This window comes from Bubalus bubalis, chromosome 4, assembly GCF_019923935.1.
Source record: "Bubalus bubalis isolate 160015118507 breed Murrah chromosome 4, NDDB_SH_1, whole genome shotgun sequence".
Taxonomy (NCBI): Eukaryota; Metazoa; Chordata; class Mammalia; order Artiodactyla; family Bovidae; genus Bubalus; species Bubalus bubalis.
The window spans coordinates 132,370,739-132,386,595 of NC_059160.1; the positions used below are offsets into that span (position 1 = coordinate 132,370,739).

General features: G+C 47.1%; 2 protein-coding genes across 8 annotated transcripts in view; both read right to left on the reverse strand.

Annotated features, from left to right (window-relative positions):
- The window catches only part of LOC123333412 (ral guanine nucleotide dissociation stimulator-like), a 6,980-nt gene extending 4,911 nt beyond the window's left edge, over positions 1 to 2,069 (reverse strand). For 3 of the 4 annotated variants that reach the window (XM_044942076.1, XM_044942075.1, XM_044942079.1), the window contains exon 1: positions 1,954 to 2,069. Coding sequence is in view for 1 of the 4 variants with exons in the window: in XM_044942078.1 (XP_044798013.1) it covers positions 1,954 to 2,028 (75 nt within the window). In the remaining 3 variants the exon portion in view is untranslated. The remainder of the gene's footprint in view (positions 1 to 1,953) is intronic. The other variant, XM_044942078.1, reaches the window with a different exon arrangement.
- A 3,479-nt stretch (positions 2,070 to 5,548) lies between these two features.
- Positions 5,549 to 15,093, reverse strand: LOC112584673 (ral guanine nucleotide dissociation stimulator). 4 transcript variants are annotated; one of them, XM_044942081.1, is made up of 9 exons: positions 14,987 to 15,093; positions 10,308 to 10,428; positions 9,854 to 9,944; positions 9,331 to 9,441; positions 8,509 to 8,702; positions 7,828 to 7,887; positions 6,703 to 6,896; positions 6,284 to 6,426; positions 5,549 to 6,026 (listed from the first exon to the last, which is right to left on the reverse strand). In XM_044942081.1, exons 2-9 carry the CDS (start codon positions 10,412 to 10,414, stop codon positions 5,832 to 5,834), a joined length of 1,095 nt encoding a protein of 364 aa, XP_044798016.1. In that variant the 5' UTR covers positions 10,415 to 10,428; positions 14,987 to 15,093; the 3' UTR covers positions 5,549 to 5,831. The 4 variants fall into 4 exon arrangements, with proteins under 4 accessions (XP_044798016.1, XP_044798015.1, XP_044798017.1 ...); XM_044942080.1 differs by having other exon boundaries at positions 6,284 to 6,432; XM_044942082.1 differs by lacking the exon at positions 14,987 to 15,093 and having other exon boundaries at positions 6,284 to 6,432; positions 9,854 to 10,057.
- Between the last annotated feature and the right edge of the window lie 764 nt (positions 15,094 to 15,857).

Sequence of the window (15,857 nt, forward strand, 5' to 3'; positions counted from 1 at the left end):
AAGAGCTTCTCGATGAAAGTGAAAGAGGAGAGTGAAAAAGTTGACTGAAAGCTCAACACTGAAAAAAGTTACATCATGGTATCCGCTCCCATCACTTCATGGCAAATAGATGGACAAACAGTGGGAGAGTGACAGACTTTATCTTTTTGGGCTCCAAAATGCCTGCAGGTGGTGACTGCAGCCATGAAATCAAAAGACGCTTGCTCCTTGGAAGAAAAGCTATGACAAACTTACACAGCGTCTTAAAAAGCACGTACGTCACTTTGCTGACAAAGGTCGATGTAGGCAAAGCTATGGTTTCACCAGTAGATCTGTCTGGATGTGAGAGATGGACCATAAAGAAGGTTGAGCACCAAAGAACTGTTGCTTTTTGAACTGTGGTCTTGGCGAAGACTATTGCGAGTGCATTGTGCTGCAAGGAGATCAAACCAGTCAATCCTAAAGGAAATCGACCCTGAATATCCATTGGATGGACTGATGCTGAACCAGAAGCTCCAATGCTTTGGCAGCCTGATGCCAGTAACAACTCACTGGAAAAGACCCTGATTGGGAAATATTGAGGGCAGGAGGAGAAGAGGAGTGACAGAGGATGAGATGGTTGGATGGCATCATCGACTCATTGGACAGTGGTTTCAGCAAACTCTGGCAGATAGTGAAGGACAAGGAAGCCTGGGATCCTGCAGTCCATGGGGTCAAAAAGGGTCAAACACTACTGAGCGAAGGAACAACAAGACATCTCCCCAAAGAAGACACTTAGATGTTCACCAGGCATTTGAAGAGATGTTCAATGTCGTTAATCCTCACGCACGTGAAAATAAAAACCACAATGAGATACAGAATGGCTATCATCAGAAAGAACACAGTTATGAAATCTTGACCAGGATGTAGAGTACAGGGAACCTTCGTAAACTGGTTGGAACGAAAATTGGTGTAGCCGATATGGAAGGCAGTATGGAGTTTCCTCAAATAAAACTAAAACTAACAATAAAACTACTGTCTTATTCAGCAGTTCCATTACTGAATATTTATGTTCGAAGAAAACAAATAAACCAATATGAAAAGACATGCGCATCTGAATATTCATAGCAGCATTACTTTCAATAGCCGAGGCATAAAAACAATCTACGTGTCCAGCAGTAGATGAATGGAAATATGGGTGTACAGAACATACATATATAATCTTTCTTGATTGAATTTTGATGACGTTTGCTCTCCAGAAATTTACTCACATAGCCTAACATGTTAAGCATATAGGGATGAAATGTTTCATTCTCTTTTCTATAATCCTTTTTGGGAAACCATTTATCTTATTCACAATAGGCTCATTTTAATTGGCTTGAAAGAGTCCATCTAATTTCCAGATAGAAAGACTACACTTTCATGTTCCAAAACCAAAATTTACTTGACTCCATCAAACATACTGTTTCTATTCCAATTGATTAATGTTTAATATTTCCATATTAAATCCCTCCTCCATTTCCACTGTCTAAAATTTTGTCTTCAATTCTCCGGTACAGTAAGTGTGGTGTGTAATTTAAATTTTGAAATGTAAGGAAAAATGTTCAAGTTTTACCAAAGGAAAGAAAAAAATCACAGCTGCCATAAGTGAAGGAAAAAAAAAAAAAGCACATCAGAAATGAAGTGATAGTAAGTGATGGAAACATAGGGGAATTGGGGAAATGAACACATTTTCAATAGGTTTCCCATATTTGTCTACATTTGCTTCTTTTTGTCCCCCTTCTCTACGATGGTCTTTAAAAAAATTAATGCACTTTTAATTTTTAAAAGTATGTGTTTTCTACTCTATAAGACAAAGAGTTAAAAGCAACCACATACAAAGAATATGAAAACCTTTTAAAATAAAATAGAAAAAACAGACAGAGAGTGTTACAAAAACTCGCATCGGACGAACTGCCATGCTCAATAAATCTCAAAACACATCCCCAACCTTACCGAAACCGAAGACAAAGAACGATTTAAATGACTTTCAACTGTTGCTATTATAGAAAGGTTTTTCAATGGTAGCATGCCTTACGTAGTATGCAAGTCACCTTTTTAACTAAGAGCTCGGGCCTTGATTGCATAATTGCAGTAACGTGAATCCCATGGAGGAGCCATTTACACATGTTACCCATTTACCCAAGATGGAGGTAAGGTTTCTCCCAATTAATCCAATGATCTAAGATGCTGGGGGCTGAGAAGACTCTTTTACAGACAGACTGGTGACAAACCTATGTTATATGGTAGTTACTTATCATGGACTTGTATGAAACACTTGAAAATCAAAGACTTCGCCTGATGATGGTTTGGTCAAGATGAGGAAAGGCTCGTTCTCAGCTATCACCTATTTGATATGAGGGTTTCCCATTTCCAGAGCCTGAGAATTCCTGGCACCCTTGCAGGAAGCACAACTGCCCTGGTGCACCACGGACACCCTGCATGGGGGACCAGGGGTGTGGACTTTCCAAGGCACCAGGGGCTTCAACTGTCAGCAACACCTGGGGAAATCTATGCTTCATATCCTTCACTCTGTGCTGCTTTAATCACAGCTTCATGGATGTACAGATGAGGTTTAAAAAAAAAAAAAAACCCACGTCTAAACTGTGCAGTTCAGTAAGGTCTCACACATGTATGTATCCAGAAAAGCATCAGCGGATTTAAGATTAAGACATACAGACTGCTCGCCACGTTTGCTTCATGCTCCTGGTCACCCACGCCTCCCACCCATCCCCGGGCAACCACCAATCTGCTTTCTTCAGAAATGACATTGTTCTGTATCTGGATGCTTTTCCTCAGCATGGATGTTTTGAGATTTATAAGAAACCTATGAGGTGGGCATGGCTGAGTTCCTCCACCTAGGAAGGCGGCAGCCCATCAACCAGCAGGGGGACCCCGGGGTGGGATTGCCTATGAGGATGAATGGCTTGGTAAGGAGTCAGCAGAAGAGGAAGAGGGTGAGATAGCCGCCTTTCCTACTGGGAATCAGACTGACCCACAATAGAATCACACTGGGATTCGAACATGGCTAAAGGAAGATGGGATCAGAGTCACTTTGTCAGGACTCAAGTGAGTGGGCACTAAGACATTAAATGATGCCAAGTTGGCAAACATAGAACAGGGAGAGAGGGCAGCTCCAGGTAAATTCCTCGATGGACTACAGAAGCCTTTTGCTGATTCCCTGGATTGATCCCGAAAGTGCAGAGGGAGGAATGATCTCAAGAGAGATTTCTCACTCAGTCGGATCCAGATATCTGCAGTAAGCTACTAAAAGAGGCGTATGGACCAAATTATCTTAGATAATCTATTGCAACTGCCTCAGACACTTTATTATGGCAGGGAGGAAGAGGAGAAGAGGCAGAAAAAGAGGAAGGCGGAAAAAGACATCAGGGAAGACTGCAAAGCAGGAGCTCTCAGATCCATTCTGAAACAGCCGGAGAAAAATACCCACAGGGACCCAGGCAGAAAGGAACAGCCTTGCTGTTACTGAAGAAAGCGGGGACACCTGCGAGAGTTGCTCTCAGGCATCTAAGCCGCCACTGTCTCCATGCCCAGTGTGCAGACGTCCACACTGGAGAACGCTGCTCTCTGAGGCCTAGGCTCCAGGGATCGGACTCTCATGGCAATCAGGACTGAAGGTGCCTGGGGCTCCCCACACAAGCCCCTGTGGTAATTCCACCTGAGGAACCCTGGGTCATGACAACTGTGGGGGCCAATCAGTCGATTTCCTCTTAGACCACAGGACAACTTAATTTGTATTTACTGAAGCCCTAGCCCACTCTATCCCCGATCCGCTTCCATAACGGGACTGTCTGCATGACCCAAACATTCTTATTTTAGTTGTGCTCCAAACTCCAATATCTACTATCAAGGAAAATATTACTTCTGCATTAAAACACCGTGTGAACTTTAAAGTGACAATCCCCATTTCGGAGAGATCTCCTCCCATAGGTAGCATGGGTAAAGATGGCCCTTCTAGTCTGCAGATCACATTCTATCACGTGGTCCATGTCCAAGTCATCTTGTATCACTCACAGTGCCTCAGCCGTTTTTGGGGAAATGTTCCTTATCCTTCAGGGCATGAAGTTAAGTGAGTGTGAACCATCTCCCTCACCGCAGCAAAGAGAGGCCCACAGAGCCATTGGGGGGTGCCTTCCAACTATGAGGGAGGCCTGGGGTTGCTCGTGTCACCCAGTCATAAACCACCCAGAGATGTGGAAGGCTGGGCAGACTGTGTGCAGGCTTTGAAAGCTCCTTGCTTAATCAGTCACTGTCCTTTAGGAAAATTGAGGCCCTGATAGGAGTGGGAAAATCCAGGACCCAGGGCAGGGGCAGTCTCAGGCCATCCTAGGCTAGGGCTGCACCACACACACAGGCTTGGCTTTGGGAATTAGAGAGCCAAGAACCCCAGCACATCTCCATTTACTGGGATTACATGTCTGGGGGTGTCCACACAAATATACACGACACTCACACTAACATCAGAAGAAGTGACAGTAGGGCATGGAGTCAAAGAGGAGCGGATCTGGGGTGGCGACAAATGAAAAAGAAGCAAGGTGATGATTACAGACTGGACCTTACACTGTCTTTGGAGCAGGATCAGACCATGACTCCGCTGGAGGCCTCTGCCAGTCTCTCCCAGGGGTTTGAGGCTGTGGACTCGCCTAGGACATGAGCTGCTTCATTCAGGGGCGGGCCACAGGGGCCTCCTCAGAGGGTTCTTCCCCAGAGTGAGGGACCAGGTGCCGAGAATGTGTGGCAGAGAGGACAATGGAACACAGATGAAGAAGTGGAAATGGAAACACTACAGGTACACTTCCACCACAGGTCCTCACACAGATAACTACAGAAAATTCAGTCACCGCCCACATTCCGCTCCTATATCAACAATGAAAGAAGTTAACGCAGAAAGTCACAAGCCTGTAGACAAGTGTTCAGAGCAGCACTATACACAAGAGCCCCAAAGTGAAAACAGTCCTAATGTCCATCAACAGATGAGTGACAGCCGAGTGCAATGCCTTCCCAGACTGCAGGACTCAGTTCAGTTCAGTCACTCTGTCCTGTCCAACTCTTTCCAACTCCATGAATCCCAGCACGCCAGGCCTCGCTGTCCATCACCAACTCCGGAGTTCATACTAACTCATGTGCATCGAGTTGGTGATGCCACCCAGCCATTTCATCCTCTGTCATCCCCTTCTCCTCCTGCCCCCAATCCCTCCCAGCATCAGGGTCTTTTCCAATGAGTCAACTCTTCGCATGAGGTGGCCAAAATATTGGAGCTTCAGCCTCAGCATAAGTCCTTCCAATGAACACCCAGGACTGGTCTCTTTTAGGATGGACTGGTTGGATCTCCTTGCAGTCCAAGGGACTCGCAAGAGTCTTCTCCAACACTGCAGTTCAAAAGCATCAATTCTTTGGACTCAGCTTTCTTTACAGTCCAACTCTCACATCCATACATGACCACTGGAAAAACCATAGTCTTGACTAGATGGACATTTTTTCGCAAAGTAATATCTCTGCTTTGTAATATTCTATCTAAGTTGGTCATAACTTTCCTTCCGAGGAGTAAGCGTCTTTTTATTTCATGGCTGCAATCACACACTGCAGTGATTTTGGAGCCCAAAATAAGAGTTGGTGTCAAATAGGATGCAGATGCTCTAAAACAGACAATCGACGGGGTCATGTAACGTAGTGAACGTTCTCCAAGCCGCTCACACGTACAATTGAAAAAGTCATAGAATTCCATTTCTATCTAAGTTTACTTTATCTCATAGAAAAAATGTTTGTACATGTAATAAAAAAAAAAAAAAAACACATATTAAGAGAGGGAATTATCAGGGTGGAGACACAGGCTCCAGGCCTGGTGCTGGCACGGGGGCAGCACACCATCTGCCGGGCAAGGCAAGGCTCGCTGACGGTCTGAGACCAGTTCCAGGGATGTTAGGGGAGGAACTGGCTCCAGCACCTGAGCTGCTACACAAGCTGGGTCTGCTGGGGTCTCTGGAAGCACAGCTGGATAACACCGGAGCCACAGCTGATTGCAAAGCACCAAGAGGCTCCAGAGCCCAGGCAGTGCCCTGGCCAAGGTTGGCTTAAGACTGGGGACTGAGGCTGTGGAAGTAGCGCTGGCACAGGATTTTCCGGGTGATTCAGGCTCTGAAGGGAGAAGAGAGCTGTTTCTTGCACGTTCTCTGGATCTACAACTGGAGCCTGGAGGTACTTTTCCTCGCCACTCAGCTTAAGTGAGAGCCAGGGCATGAGCATGCTGTGGCTCCGGGTTTGGAGCTGGCATGTTTACTTGATGCAGACCTTGAACTTGAATGGGAGCTGGGCTTTGAGCTTGCTCTGACTGTGGAGCTGTGGCAGGTATTAGGGGTGCTGTTGGCGCGAGATCTGATGATGTTTCCGGAGCTTCTTCTCCAGCGGGTGCTGGGTCTCCCAGAAGAGAAAACACTGTCAGTAAGACTGCTTGTCCATGGATCCCCAAAACAGGAACATACTTGCTACTTAGCCCTGAAATCACTATCCAAGATGCCACCTACCCTAAGGAAGCCCTCCCAGGCTGCAGTCCAGGGGAATAGTGATCTGAGCCTCCTCAATGCTCCTGGCCTACTTCCAGCCTCAGGAGGCTCTGATCTGTGTGGCCCAGCCCCCTCCCTTCCTTATTCGTCCCCATCCTCCTCACCCACCCCGAGTCCTCCTCACCATGACCCTCGGCCTCAGTGGGCTCCAGGGTCTCCAGCAGCGTCAGGAGATGGCGGGCTCGCTGCTCCAGGTCCGAGTCAGGCATGTTGAGCTCTATGTAAGCGAGGAGCATCTTCAGGCAGGGAAATTCTGGGGACTGCTGGAAATCCTCAGGGTAAAGGTGCAGCCAGGTGCCCAGGATGGAGGCCATGGCCCTGGGGGGAGTCACGTGGGCAGCAGAGTCAGAGACCTGGCCTTCCCGCAACACTGCACTCCAGGGCAAACCTGCGGAAACCTGGGCCTCTGCACCTTCTGCCCCTGCCCATCCAGAGGTCAGTTCTCCTCCACAGTCCATCTCACCTGGCAGACCAGGCAGAGGAGGCCTGGACACAGAGGAGCGGCTGCCAAGGAGCCTGCTCAAGTGACATCCCTTGATCCATGGTGTGACCATCTGTCTGCTTCCTGAGGTCTGCCTGACACGGCGCACTGTCCATCTCCCTGCCCCTCCCCCTGGTATCACCACTGCGAGGGCAGGCAGGGTGTCTACTCTGGTCACTGCATCTCTGGAACACGTCAGGGGTCCCAGGAGTATCTGTCTAAGGAGGGCACACACAGACTCTGTCATCTGCTCAGGCTTCCTGCAGGCCTCCTAACACCACACATTTACCTCCTACATCTACAGGCTGCCCTGTCTGCTAGGGACGCACCTGCGTCTCCTCCCACCAGTGACACTCCTCCTTCCCCAGCAAGGGCTCAGCTGTCCCCTGAGTGTCCCTGGGTCCACTGAGCACCAGCTGATCACCCCCGCCGAGGTTCCACCAGACAGTGAGCTGGGTGATCTCCACACTTTGTGTTCTGGGTCCCGGGATCAGGGGTAGAGGCAGGACTGGGATGGACAGGGTACGGGTGTGGACTCGCATGGGTGGACTCTGACCTCTGACCTCCCAGATGCTCCTCACAGCACCCCAGACCCCTCCACAGCTCTCTTGGCCTCCTTTCCTCTTTTCCAGGACAAGCTCCCCAGACCTTGGCCCCCAGCTATGTGGGATCCAGGATTCTGCCAGCCCTGCCCAACCAGCAACCCCATTACTCCAGGCAGTTCTCTGGGATAGGGAGTCGCTCCCTCTTGAGTCACAATCCACTCACATTTTCAGCTGGTGCAGGGGTCCACCATCCTCATCGCAGTAAGGGAGGATGCATCCGTACCTACAAGAGGCCAGGAGGCATCACATGGACAGTGCTGCAGACATGCCTGGATGTGATGGCTAATGTGAGGGGTTCCCTCCCACCCACAACCCCCACCCCGGAGAACTGAAGCCCTGGGGGGCCAGGACTGCTGTCTGCTTGATGCATTACATGATGCTTCTTCCTAGAAAAGTGCCTGCACCTTGTGCACCTTCCTCTATATTTCAAGAACAAATGAGCCCAACCAGCCCCATCTGAGTGCCTGGAGCAATATTGATCACTCCCAGGGACCCTTGTTCTCACTCACCCAGGACTGGGTACCACTTACACCTCACCTTGCAATTGGGAAAATGCTTTGGGCCCAAGTCAAAGGCACAGAGACAACAGAGACAGAGGCTTCCTTGAGGGGAGGAGGAACGTGATGTCTCAGCACAACCACAGCCATTCCAGGGGTCCAAGTTCCCAGTAAGCACTTTCCAGGATGCACCCACTTAGTCCCCCCGAGGGGCTGCTCCTCCCTTTCCCCTCAAGTGCAGAGGGAGTTAACTGGGGCTCACAGAGGTGGAGAGACGTTCCCACGACTCACAGCTGGAAGGTGACCAGGTCTCCCTGAGTACCCAGTAGGGGAGGGGTAGTGCTCACCTCGTGAAGAGAAGGTCCAGCACCTGCTGGGTGGTGCCAAAAGCCCTGTAGGTGCCCAGGAATGTGGGGAGGTAGGCGGGGTCACCGCCCAGGAAGGCAGGCACCAGGTTGCCCACCAACGTCTCCAGTCGGCGTCTCCGGACACTCCACACCCTGTAGGTCTCATTCGTGTCCCCTGTGGACACACTTTCCCCCTGGGGTGGAACACAGCAGAGACACGAGTCAGAGGCGGCACCAAAGACTCCAGGAAGGCATGTGCTGGAGCTCAGACTGAGTGCCCAAGCCTCCAGGACTCATGACAGGAGGAGGGGTAGGAGTGTCCTCCACAGAATAAAAACCCTGGCATCACCATTGAACTGGCGCCGGGCCATGGTTACGTGTGTTAGCGTCTCGGACAGTTTGTATTGGACAGTTCCCCGTCTGTAACTGCATCATCCCTGTGGTGGTGACCACAGCATCCCATTCTGGGGATGAGAACTGGGGTGAGAGGGGCTGAACCTGGGGTGAGAAGTATTAGGATTCTCAGGCCCACATGGATACCTGGGATGGAGTTAATACAGGATACACCGTAGAAACATGCAGTGAAGCTCCTTGGGGAACATGAAGTGAAATCCTATCACAATCTCCTGAGATTTCCACATGGAGGTGAACAGTGATTTTGCATCTGGACAAGTAGGGCCTGGCCCGGGAGGGCGCCTCTCAGAGATGACAGTCCCAGGTTCCTTTCGGAGCAGGACTCTAGGAGGGACCCGGAGGAGGGCCAGGGTGGCTCTGGGACCTGGAACTTTCTGGGTGTAGGATCGCCTCCCAGCTGGCACTCACCCTGTGCCCGCCCTGGGCTCTGTTGCTGGTGTGGGGCTCCGGCCCCTCATGCAGGGAGATGGAGCAGGGTGCTCCGTGGACCCGCTCCTGTCTGCAGTCCTGTGAGGAGCCCTGTGAACAAGTGCCCGGAAGCCAGGCAGAAAGTCTCAGGGCACCGGCCAGCTGTCTGTAGTACTTCTCAGACCCCTAGACATCTCCCCTCCAGACACACGCCCACCATTCTCCCTACCGACCTCCACCAAGGATGTAGACACCCGACCACCTGAGGGCCTTGGAGCCACACTGGCACAGAGAAGAGCACCTCAGGGATCCTGTTTCCCCACTGCCAGCCTGTCCTCAGGTGTGACCGTGACAGGACCACCAGGTCACCACGGGCCCACCAACCTGTTCCTGCCCAGAGGGAGAACCTCCCCTCAAGTTCCACTTCCCCCCACATGGAGATGAGGTCAGCTGGCACTGCCCAGGGAAGGCTCCCAGTGGCGGGCTGGCCCGGTGTGGCCAGCTCTAGGTTGCCTGTGGTTACCTTAGATGACCTCCTGGTAAAGGACCAGAGGCATCCGGGTTGAGTGCTGAACCGCCTGAAACATCTGAAAAACCTCTCCCTCCAGGGTTTCCTGAAGCAGAAGCCCTGGTCAGTCGAGACACAGCTGGAGAACATCCTTCTGGATGAAGTCTCTCCAGCCAAGTGAGCCCAGCTGGGTGTGGCGCTGTGCTAGGAGGTGGGTGCCTGGTTACAGGGTTCCGAGTTCTGTTAGGGTCTGCTGTCAAGGAAGTGACTTCTCCTCCGGGGACCCCTTCCTTCAATTGACAGTTGACACCCCTACACACAACCCTTGGATACTGATCGCTCATCCCTCATCCCCACAGCCCCGGGTCTCACACAGTTGCTCCACACAGCCCTCCACACAGCTCCTGGGTAGGGTGTATGCAGCTCTGAGGAGACAGACCTGGGTCCAGTCTCACCCCCCATTTCCTACCTGTTCTCCATCCTGGATGAATCCATGTGTCTCTCAAAGCCTGCCTGAGTCCCCACCTGCACATCGGGGATCATGCCCACATGGACTTTAGGGATGTGCTCAGACATCGGTGGGACAAGACCTGGAAAACGTGGGAGTCCTGTCTCAGGCAGGCAGTACCTCCAGCCCTTGTATATTCTTCTTATTACCTTCCTCATATCTGTCCCTCTTTTGTTCCCACCCCACAGTCCTTTTCATATTCACTCTGCTCGGGGGGTGTGTGTGTGTTTGTGTGTGTGTACCTGTGCTCACTCTCTAGAGGCCAGAGGAACACTGCCCCTAAATAGGGAGGGATGGTAAGAGATTCCTAGGATCTAAGGCTTTCTAATTTCTAATGGATTGAAACCTGAATAAAAGAACTGAAACCATTAAGATCCTAGAAATAAACTGAAACTATGTTTTTGTATATTAGTCTTGGCAATGAAGTTTATTTGTAATTCCAAAAGCAAACGAAGTGAAAGGAAAACACACCAAGTGAGACTACATCAAACTCAAAAGCCTCTGCATGGGGAACCATCAATAAAATGAGAAATGAAGGATGAAATGGAGAACGTATTGGCAATTCTCATGTCTAATAAGGGTTCTTATCCAAAATATGTAAGAAACGCACACAATTCTAAAGCAAAGAAGCACACAAAAATAATCTCATTGAGAAATGGGGGTAAGTTCTGATTTGTCTGAGAAGGCCTTACAAATACCTCAGAAATGAAGAGAAACAATATTTGGCAAAACTAATACAATTATGTAAAGTTTAAAAATAAAATAAAATTTAAAAAAAAAGTTAAAAAGAAAAAAAAACACAACTGAGAAAAAGAAAGATATACCCATGTTAAATCAGAGTTCCAAAACATAGCAACGAGAAATAAGAAACCCTAGGGGAAAAGTACAAAGAAATAGAGGAAAGCAATAGAATGGGAAAGACCTGAGATCCTTTCCAGATAATTAGAGACACTAAGGGAACTTTGGTGGAAAAATAGGCACAATAAGGGATGGATACGCTATGGATCTCAGAAGCAGAAAATATTAAGAGGAGGCAAAAATACACTGAGGAATTATACAAAGAAAGGCGTTAATGACATGGACAACTATGACGGGATGGTCACTCACCTAGAGCCAGACATCCTTGAGTATGAAGTCAAGTGGGTCTTAAGAAGCGTTACTACAAATGAAGCTTGTGGAGGGGATAGTTCCTTCCACTGAGTTATTTAAGATGATGCTTTGAAAGTGCTGCACTCAATATGCCAGCAAATTTGGAAAACTCAGCAGTAGCCACAGGGCTGCAAAAGTTCAGTTTTCATTCCAGTCCTGCAAAAGAATCTTCAACCTTCCGCAGAACTGTGCTCATTTCACAAGCTAGCAAGTTAATGCTCAAAAGTCTTCAAGCTAGATTCCAGAGGAACAAGCTGGATTTCAAAAAGGCAGAGGAACCAGAGATCAAACTGCCAACATCCACTGGATATAGAAAAGCAGATAATTCCAGAGAAACATCTACTTCTGCTTCATTGACTACACAGAATAAAGCCTTGACTCTGTGCATCATAACAAACTGTTGAAAATGCTTCAAGAGATTGGAGTAGCGGAAAACCTTACCTGCCTCCTGCAAAAACTGTACACAGGTCAAGAAGCAACAGTTAGAACCGGGCATGGAACAACAAACTGGGTCAAAATTGGGAAAGGAGAACAACAAGGCTGTATATTGTCACCCTGCTTATTTAACTTCTAGCCACAGCACATCATGCGAAATGCTGGGCTGGATGAAGCACAAGCTAGAATCAAGATTGCCTGGAGAAGTATCAGGAACCTCAGATATGCAGATAACACCGCCGTTTGCACATTGTATGATCACTCACCTAGAGCAGATGGTGTGATCACTCACCTAGAGCCAGACATCTTGGGATGCGAAGTCAAGTGGGCCTTAGGAAACATCACTACGAACAAAGCTCGTGGAGGTGATGGAATTCCAGGGAAACTATCTCAAATCTCAAAAGGCGAGGCTGTGAACGTTCTGCACTAAATATGCCTGCAAGTTTGGAAAACTCAGCAGTGGCTACAGGACTGGAAAAGGTCAGTTTTGATTCCGGTCCCAAAGAAAGGCTATGCCAAGGAATGCTATAACTACTTCACAATTGCACTCATCTCACACAGTAGCAAAGTAATGCTCCATATTCTCCAAGCCAGGCTTCACAGTACATCAACTGTGAGCTTCCAGATGTTCAAGCTGGAGTTAGAAAACCCAGATGAATCAAAGATCAGATTGCCAACATCTGTTGGATCATGGAAAAAGCAAGAGGGTTCCAGAGAAACATCTACTTCTGCATTATTGACCACGCCAAAGCCTTTGACTGTGTGGATCACAAGAACATGTGGAAAATTCTTCAAGAGATGGGGATACTAGCCCACCTGACTGGCGCCTCCTGAGAAATCTGTATGCAGGTCGAGTAGCAACAGTTAGAACTGGACATGGACCAACAGACTGGTTCCAAATTGGGGAAGGAGTATGTCAAGGCTGTATATTGTCACCCTGCTTCTTTAACTTATATGCAGAGGACATCATGAGAAACGCTGGACTGGATGAAGCACAAACTGGACTAGAACTCAAGAATGTCCAGTTTGTGGGAGGGAGAAATATCAATCACCTCAGATACGCAGATAACACCATTCTTATGGCAAAAAGTGAAGGGGAACTAAAGAGCTTCTCGATGAAAGTGAAAGAGGAGAGTGAAAAAGTTGACTGAAAGCTCAACACTGAAAAAAGTTACATCATGGTATCCGCTCCCATCACTTCATGGCAAATAGATGGACAAACAGTGGGAGAGTGACAGACTTTATCTTTTTGGGCTCCAAAATGCCTGCAGGTGGTGACTGCAGCCATGAAATCAAAAGACGCTTGCTCCTTGGAAGAAAAGCTATGACAAACTTACACAGCGTCTTAAAAAGCACGTACGTCACTTTGCTGACAAAGGTCGATGTAGGCAAAGCTATGGTTTCACCAGTAGATCTGTCTGGATGTGAGAGATGGACCATAAAGAAGGTTGAGCACCAAAGAACTGTTGCTTTTTGAACTGTGGTCTTGGCGAAGACTATTGCGAGTGCATTGTGCTGCAAGGAGATCAAACCAGTCAATCCTAAAGGAAATCGACCCTGAATATCCATTGGATGGACTGATGCTGAACCAGAAGCTCCAATGCTTTGGCAGCCTGATGCCAGTAACAACTCACTGGAAAAGACCCTGATTGGGAAATATTGAGGGCAGGAGGAGAAGAGGAGTGACAGAGGATGAGATGGTTGGATGGCATCATCGACTCATTGGACAGTGGTTTCAGCAAACTCTGGCAGATAGTGAAGGACAAGGAAGCCTGGGATCCTGCAGTCCATGGGGTCAAAAAGGGTCAAACACTACTGAGCGAAGGAACAACAAGACATCTCCCCAAAGAAGACACTTAGATGTTCACCAGGCATTTGAAGAGATGTTCAATGTCGTTAATCCTCACGCACGTGAAAATAAAAACCACAATGAGATACAGAATGGCTATCATCAGAAAGAACACAGTTATGAAATCTTGACCAGGATGTAGAGTACAGGGAACCTTCGTAAACTGGTTGGAACGAAAATTGGTGTAGCCGATATGGAAGGCAGTATGGAGTTTCCTCAAATAAAACTAAAACTAACAATAAAACTACTGTCTTATTCAGCAGTTCCATTACTGAATATTTATGTTCGAAGAAAACAAATAAACCAATATGAAAAGACATGCGCATCTGAATATTCATAGCAGCATTACTTTCAATAGCCGAGGCATAAAAACAATCTACGTGTCCAGCAGTAGATGAATGGAAATATGGGTGTACAGAACATACATATATAATCTTTCTTGATTGAATTTTGATGACGTTTGCTCTCCAGAAATTTACTCACATAGCCTAACATGTTAAGCATATAGGGATGAAATGTTTCATTCTCTTTTCTATAATCCTTTTTGGGAAACCATTTATCTTATTCACAATAGGCTCATTTTAATTGGCTTGAAAGAGTCCATCTAATTTCCAGATAGAAAGACTACACTTTCATGTTCCAAAACCAAAATTTACTTGACTCCATCAAACATACTGTTTCTATTCCAATTGATTAATGTTTAATATTTCCATATTAAATCCCTCCTCCATTTCCACTGTCTAAAATTTTGTCTTCAATTCTCCGGTACAGTAAGTGTGGTGTGTAATTTAAATTTTGAAATGTAAGGAAAAATGTTCAAGTTTTACCAAAGGAAAGAAAAAAAAATCACAGCTGCCATAAGTGAAGAAAAAACAAAAGCACATCAGAAATGAAGTGATAGTAAGTGATGGAGAGATAGGGTTTGGGGAAATGAACACATTTTCAATAGGTTTCCCATATTTGTCTACATTTGCTTCTTTTTGTCCCCCTTCTCTACAACGATGGTGTTTTAAAAAATTAATGCACTTTTAATTTTTAAAAGTATGTGTTTTCTACTCTATAAGACAAAGAGTTAAAAGCAACCACATACAAAGAATATGAAAACCTTTTAAAATAAAATAGAAAAAACAGACAGAGAGTGTTACAAAAACTCACATCAGACGAACTGCCATGCTCAATAAATCTCAAAACACATCCCCAACCTTACCAAAACTGAAGACAAAGAACGTTTTAAATGACTTTCAACCGTTGCTATTATACAAAGGTTTTTCAATGGTAGCATGCCTTACGTAGTATGCAAGTCACCTTTTTAACTAAGAGCTCGGGCCTTGATTGCATAATTGCAGTAACGTGAATCCCATGGAGGAGCCATTTACACATGTTACCCATTTACCCAAGATGGAGGTAAGGTTTCTCCCAAGTAATCCAATAATCTAAGATGCTGGGAGCTGAAAAGTCACCTTCACAGAGAGACTCGTGACAAACCCATGTTATACAGTACTTACCCACAATGGACCTGTATGAAACACTTGAAAATCAAAGACTTCGCCTGATGATGGTTTGGTCAAGATGAGGAAAGGCTAGTTCTCAGTTATCACCTATTTGATATGAGAGTTTCCCATTTCCAGAGCCTGAGAATTCCTGGCACCCTTGCAGGAAGCACAACTGCCCTGGTCCATCACAGACACCCTGCGTGGGAGACCAGGGGTATGGACTTTCCAAGGCACCAGGGGCTTCAACTGTCAGCACCGCCTGGGGGAATCTATGCTTCATATCCTTCACTCTGTGCTGCTTTAAAAACAGCTTCATGGATGTACAGATGAGGTTTAAAAAAAAAAAAAACAAACCCACTTCTAAAGTTTGCAATTCAGTAAGGTCTCACACATGTATGTATCCAGAAAAGCATCAGCGGAATTAAGATTAAGACATACAGACTGCTCGCCACGTTTGCTTCATGCTCCTGGTCACCCACGCCTCCCACCCATCCCCGGGCAACCACTAATCTGCTTTCTTCAGAAATGACATTGTTCTGTATCTGGATGCTTTTGCCCAGCATGGATATTTTGAGATTTATAAGT

Bases quoted from the DNA above. Each gene is read 5' to 3' on its own strand.
- LOC112584673 (XM_044942080.1), bottom strand. From the start codon at position 10,414: ATGTCTGAGCACATCCCTAAAGTCCATGTGGGCATGATCCCCGATGTG. The intron at 6,897-7,827 runs GTGAGTGGATTG...GACTCCCCCCAG, and splicing joins CCCCTGCACCAGCTGAAAAT to GGCCATGGCCTCCATCCTGG. The intron at 6,433-6,702 runs GTGAGGAGGACT...CTCTTCTGGGAG, and splicing joins CACTGAGGCCGAGGGTCATG to ACCCAGCACCCGCTGGAGAA.